This window comes from Olea europaea, unplaced genomic scaffold, assembly GCF_002742605.1.
Source record: "Olea europaea var. sylvestris unplaced genomic scaffold, O_europaea_v1 scaffold419, whole genome shotgun sequence".
Taxonomy (NCBI): domain Eukaryota; kingdom Viridiplantae; phylum Streptophyta; class Magnoliopsida; order Lamiales; family Oleaceae; genus Olea; species Olea europaea.
In genome coordinates, this window is record NW_019261692.1 from 180,805 (window position 1) to 186,657 (window position 5,853).

Here is a 5,853-nt window from a genome sequence, read left to right on the forward strand (position 1 = left end):
GATTTAGACAATATTTATTGTTTTTGAAATAGATGTTCGTGACTAATTTAATTATAGGAATTGATTTGTAAATAATTGTAGTATTTATAATTTTTAATATTATATTTTTTGTTAAAAATTTGAAGAATAGCTATAAAGTTCAAGTAATTGTAGTATATATGATTTTGATCAATAATTTATTTATTTGAAAAATTAAAGAACATGTATAATGTTTAAAGAATGCATTGTTTTATTTAATTATTATTTTAGAATATTTAAAATAATATTAAAAATTGAAAAACGCATAAAATATGCTTCGAATAGACATGCATATTCTTGTAATGCTCAATGTTCAACCGAAATGCATTGCCACGCATAATGTATTTTAGAATATTGATACAAAATAGAATGTGTTAGTCCTTGATATGTGCTTTAACGGCTTAATAAAGAAAATGTATACTTACGTTAAAGATAAATTTTGCCTCAACATATTACGCTCGATTTCTTAAGTTGTTATGTTACACGAGCGTCACTTCTCAAATTGTTACACTACACGCATGGTCTTACGTGTCAAGTTAAATATTTCCTAGGTGTTCACCACTTGTTTATATCTTTTGTAATCCGGCCAAATTAAATATTATCTCAGATTTACAAGTAAATGACGCAGTAATAACTCAATCTATTAACCTTATTTTTCCTTTTACACAGGAGACCATTTTGGTCATTTAATTAAGTTTTCCTTCATATATATAGGAACCGTTTCACCCTTAGAAGGTGCACAAGATAGTAAAACAGTGACTTCTTCAGTGTGGTAGTGAAAATTAACAAAAACCTCTCCAAGTTCACTCAAAATGGAATGGCCAGATTTTCAATATGCGCCTTTTAATGATAATCTTTCTTGGGATGATCTATTTCACCCTCAATTCGAGGTTGAGAAGCCAGCAGAGTGGACAGCCGAAGAGAACATTTTGTTTGAAAATGCTTTAGCTGAAGTTGATCCAAGCAATCCTGCCTTCTTTGAAAATGTTGCATATAGGGTTCCTTGGAGATCAATTGATGAAATCAAATCTCACTACCAAGCCTTGGTTGAAGATATAGAGTTGATTCAGTCAGGTATTTACCAAATTCCCAAATCTGAAATCGATGATCAGGACAACAAGGACGAATTACAAGAAAGAAATGAAAAGGAATGTCCATCACCGGCGCCTAAAAAGACATGCAATAGTCAGAAACGCCGAAGGGGTGTTCCATGGACTGAAGAAGAACACCAGTATTTTTCTTACGCATTTAATTTCATTATTATGATTATTATTTTTGACCTTAGTAATTCGAGTATTTAACAATTAATTACTTTCCTTAATTGAGTAGATTTTTTTATTATTTTATATTTTTTTTGGTAGAATAGAAGCTAGATTTTAAAATTTGATTTTCTCATTTCTTTGATTTGCTTCCTTTTTATTTTTTTCCCCTTAATAAAATTGCGACAAGGCCAAAGTATTCAATATTACTGAAATGAAGTAAAGTTGAATACAAACTTTAGAAGGAGACATACAACCTAACTTGCAGAAGCTAGTCGAGTAGATTGTGATGTAAATTTAAAACAAAGAGCAATAATCTCATGGTTCTCGTATTTTCAGCCGCTTGGTTCTCTCTTTTTTCCCAAAACCGCACAGGTACTTTTTGGGTTTAATAGACCTGTGCAGGTATCAAATGTTAATTTCTTTCCCATTTCATACATGCATTTCTTAGATCTTCTTCTCGACTGTTTTTTATCAATATAGATGCAACCTGTTATTTGATCAACCACAAAAATTTACATAAATAATTAACATATATGTAACCACAGGTTCAAAACTCTTGCATGCAAGAGTTCAAGAATCTCATGCCAACCATTTCGTAGTCATCTGAACCCATTTTATTATGAAAAAACAAATTAATATACGTGTGGTTTTGTGGCTTCTAGCATAAAAAATATTAATCCTCTGTTTGTTTTATTATAAATTCATTGAAATCAAGCATTGTTTTCAATCATACGTTCATAACTACTATTCATTCTTCATTCTATGCTTATTTATAAACCATATAAATTAGCCACATGGAGCTAATTTTTCAGTACATTCATTTTCTGGTGATATCAACTTTCTTGTAGCACTTTTATCAGAAATTTCGTCATATCTTTTTAGTCTTTAGCTCGACTCATAGATTTCATTAATTTTTCTTCCAGGCTGTTCCTCATGGGACTGAAAAAGTATGGGAAAGGAGACTGGAGGAGCATCTCAAGGCATTATGTCCTTAATAAGACCCCAACCCAAGTCGCAAGCCATGCACAGAAGTACTTTCGACGACAAAACAGTTTGACTCCTAAGGATAAGCGTCGACCCAGCATCCATGACATTCAATGTGTCAATCCGACCACTTTGGTTTCTATGCCTCCAATCAATACCAACTATATTAATAATAAAACAGTCATGGAAGATGCAAAACTCCCCTCTGGCAACAATTTTGAGCTCAATTTCAATGGAAAGTTTGGTCATTTTACAAATGTCCGTAATCCTATGTGTCCACCAGTTGGGACCTCATCCCTAGCAACTGATCAAATGTTCAATCAAGCTTCTACTTCCTATTCTCCGTCATGCATGTTCCCATCCATGCAGAAAAAACCCTGGGGTTGATCGGAAGGTAGATGCTAGCACTGGTCTCCTATGTTGCTATAGTTGTAATAAGTTTTTAATGGACACAACTTTTTTGCGCGAACTAAGATTTCTATGTTATTATAATCGAACTTTGGGTTGGAATATGTGTTTTCTTGTATTTTGTGATCGAAAAGGCGACAAGTAGCGTATAAGGAAACAAATCTGGCTATTTTCATTTTTTTTGTTAGCAGCAAGTAGCATACGAAGAAGATCTAGCTATTTATATTATTTTGGCAGTGACAAGTAGCATATAAGGAAGAAAAGCTAATCTATTTTCATTATTTTGTCAATTTTTGTAATCCGGCCAAATTAAATATTATCTCAGATTTACAAGTAAATGACGCAGTAATAACTCAATCTATTAACCTTATTTTTCCTTTTACACAGGAGACCATTTTGGTCATTTAATTAAGTTTTCCTTCATATATATAGGAACCGTTTCACCCTTAGAAGGTGCACAAGATAGTAAAACAGTGACTTCTTCAGTGTGGTAGTGAAAATTAACAAAAACCTCTCCAAGTTCACTCAAAATGGAATGGCCAGATTTTCAATATGCGCCTTTTAATGATAATCTTTCTTGGGATGATCTATTTCACCCTCAATTCGAGGTTGAGAAGCCAGCAGAGTGGACAGCCGAAGAGAACATTTTGTTTGAAAATGCTTTAGCTGAAGTTGATCCAAGCAATCCTGCCTTCTTTGAAAATGTTGCATATAGGGTTCCTTGGAGATCAATTGATGAAATCAAATCTCACTACCAAGCCTTGGTTGAAGATATAGAGTTGATTCAGTCAGGTATTTACCAAATTCCCAAATCTGAAATCGATGATCAGGACAACAAGGACGAATTACAAGAAAGAAATGAAAAGGAATCTCCATCACCGGCGCCTAAAAAGACATGCAATAGTCAGAAACGCCGAAGGGGTGTTCCATGGACTGAAGAAGAACACCAGTATTTTTCTTACGCATTTAATTTCATTATTATGATTATTATTTTTGACCTTAGTAATTCGAGTATTTAACAATTAATTACTTTCCTTAATTGAGTAGATTTTTTTATTATTTTATATTTTTTTTGGTAGAATAGAAGCTAGATTTTAAAATTTGATTTTCTCATTTCTTTGATTTGCTTCCTTTTTATTTTTTTCCCCTTAATAAAATTGCGACAAGGCCAAAGTATTCAATATTACTGAAATGAAGTAAAGTTGAATACAAACTTTAGAAGGAGACATACAACCTAACTTGCAGAAGCTAGTCGAGTAGATTGTGATGTAAATTTAAAACAAAGAGCAATAATCTCATGGTTCTCGTATTTTCAGCCGCTTGGTTCTCTCTTTTTTCCCAAAACCGCACAGGTACTTTTTGGGTTTAATAGACCTGTGCAGGTATCAAATGTTAATTTCTTTCCCATTTCATACATGCATTTCTTAGATCTTCTTCTCGACTGTTTTTTATCAATATAGATGCAACCTGTTATTTGATCAACCACAAAAATTTACATAAATAATTAACATATATGTAACCACAGGTTCAAAACTCTTGCATGCAAGAGTTCAAGAATCTCATGCCAACCATTTCGTAGTCATCTGAACCCATTTTATTATGAAAAAACAAATTAATATACGTGTGGTTTTGTGGCTTCTAGCATAAAAAATATTAATCCTCTGTTTGTTTTATTATAAATTCATTGAAATCAAGCATTGTTTTCAATCATACGTTCATAACTACTATTCATTCTTCATTCTATGCTTATTTATAAACCATATAAATTAGCCACATGGAGCTAATTTTTCAGTACATTCATTTTCTGGTGATATCAACTTTCTTGTAGCACTTTTATCAGAAATTTCGTCATATCTTTTTAGTCTTTAGCTCGACTCATAGATTTCATTAATTTTTCTTCCAGGCTGTTCCTCATGGGACTGAAAAAGTATGGGAAAGGAGACTGGAGGAGCATCTCAAGGCATTATGTCCTTAATAAGACCCCAACCCAAGTCGCAAGCCATGCACAGAAGTACTTTCGACGACAAAACAGTTTGACTCCTAAGGATAAGCGTCGACCCAGCATCCATGACATTCAATGTGTCAATCCGACCACTTTGGTTTCTATGCCTCCAATCAATACCAACTATATTAATAATAAAACAGTCATGGAAGATGCAAAACTCCCCTCTGGCAACAATTTTGAGCTCAATTTCAATGGAAAGTTTGGTCATTTTACAAATGTCCGTAATCCTATGTGTCCACCAGTTGGGACCTCATCCCTAGCAACTGATCAAATGTTCAATCAAGCTTCTACTTCCTATTCTCCGTCATGCATGTTCCCATCCATGCAGAAAAAACCCTGGGGTTGATCGGAAGGTAGATGCTAGCACTGGTCTCCTATGTTGCTATAGTTGTAATAAGTTTTTAATGGACACAACTTTTTTGCGCGAACTAAGATTTCTATGTTATTATAATCGAACCTTGGGTTGGAATATGTGTCTTCTTGTATTTTGTGATCGACAAGGCGACAAGTAGCGTATAAGGAAACAAATCTGGCTATTTTCATTTTTTTTGTTAGCAGCAAGTAGCATACGAAGAAGATCTAGCTATTTATATTATTTTGGCAGTGACAAGTAGCATATAAGGAAGAAAAGCTAATCTATTTTCATTATTTTGTCAATGACAAGAAGCGTCTATGGAAGCAAATCTGACAATTATAAATATATAAAATGCAAACAACTCCATGAACTAATTAATACTCTTAGCTCCTGTTTGGTCTAAGTGTAACGACCCGGATTTCGATATTCCAGCGTGTTACCAAGTATGAGCTCTTTAACATAAATTTCCAAAATATGAGATTTAAAGAAAAGTTTTAAAACAATATTTTATTTAATCAAACTATACCCTCGTAACAGTTTTTTTTAAACATATAAACTTAGGAAAAATTACGGAACGAAACAACTTGAAATGAGTTTTTAATAAAACAGCAAGCTTGAGATTGCAAAATTTTTTTGACCTAGCAAACCTTGATGAAAACTTATGAAAGTTTACAGGAAAGTATAAAACTCATATAAGTACATCATATAAAAATTCGGGATTTCGACGACTACATTTGAAGCTCAAAATTATTTTCGAACAAGCTGGTTTGCATTTCCCGGATTTGACTGTCACAGTTCACTAAATTTGTTACAGTAAATTC

General features: G+C 33.0%; 2 protein-coding genes across 2 annotated transcripts; both read left to right on the forward strand.

Annotated features, from left to right (window-relative positions):
- Positions 1-830: 830 nt before the first annotated feature.
- Positions 831-2,651, forward strand: LOC111387708 (transcription factor SRM1-like). Its single transcript, XM_023012291.1, has 2 exons — positions 831-1,249; positions 2,204-2,651. The coding sequence occupies exons 1-2, from the start codon at positions 831-833 to the stop codon at positions 2,649-2,651; spliced, it is 867 nt and encodes a 288-aa protein (XP_022868059.1).
- Positions 2,652-3,202: 551 nt separating this feature from the next.
- On the forward strand, positions 3,203-5,023 carry LOC111387709 (transcription factor SRM1-like). The gene is made up of 2 exons (XM_023012292.1): positions 3,203-3,621; positions 4,576-5,023. Exons 1-2 carry the CDS (start codon positions 3,203-3,205, stop codon positions 5,021-5,023), a joined length of 867 nt encoding a protein of 288 aa, XP_022868060.1.
- Positions 5,024-5,853: the final 830 nt, after the last annotated feature.

Excerpts from the sequence above, each read along its gene's own strand:
- LOC111387708 (XM_023012291.1), top strand. The coding sequence starts at position 831 with ATGGAATGGCCAGATTTTCAATATGCGCCTTTTAATGATAATCTTTCT. Across the intron at positions 1,250-2,203 it reads TGGACTGAAGAAGAACACCA|GCTGTTCCTCATGGGACTGA; the intron begins GTATTTTTCTTA and ends TTTTTCTTCCAG.
- LOC111387709 (XM_023012292.1), top strand. The coding sequence starts at position 3,203 with ATGGAATGGCCAGATTTTCAATATGCGCCTTTTAATGATAATCTTTCT. Across the intron at positions 3,622-4,575 it reads TGGACTGAAGAAGAACACCA|GCTGTTCCTCATGGGACTGA; the intron begins GTATTTTTCTTA and ends TTTTTCTTCCAG.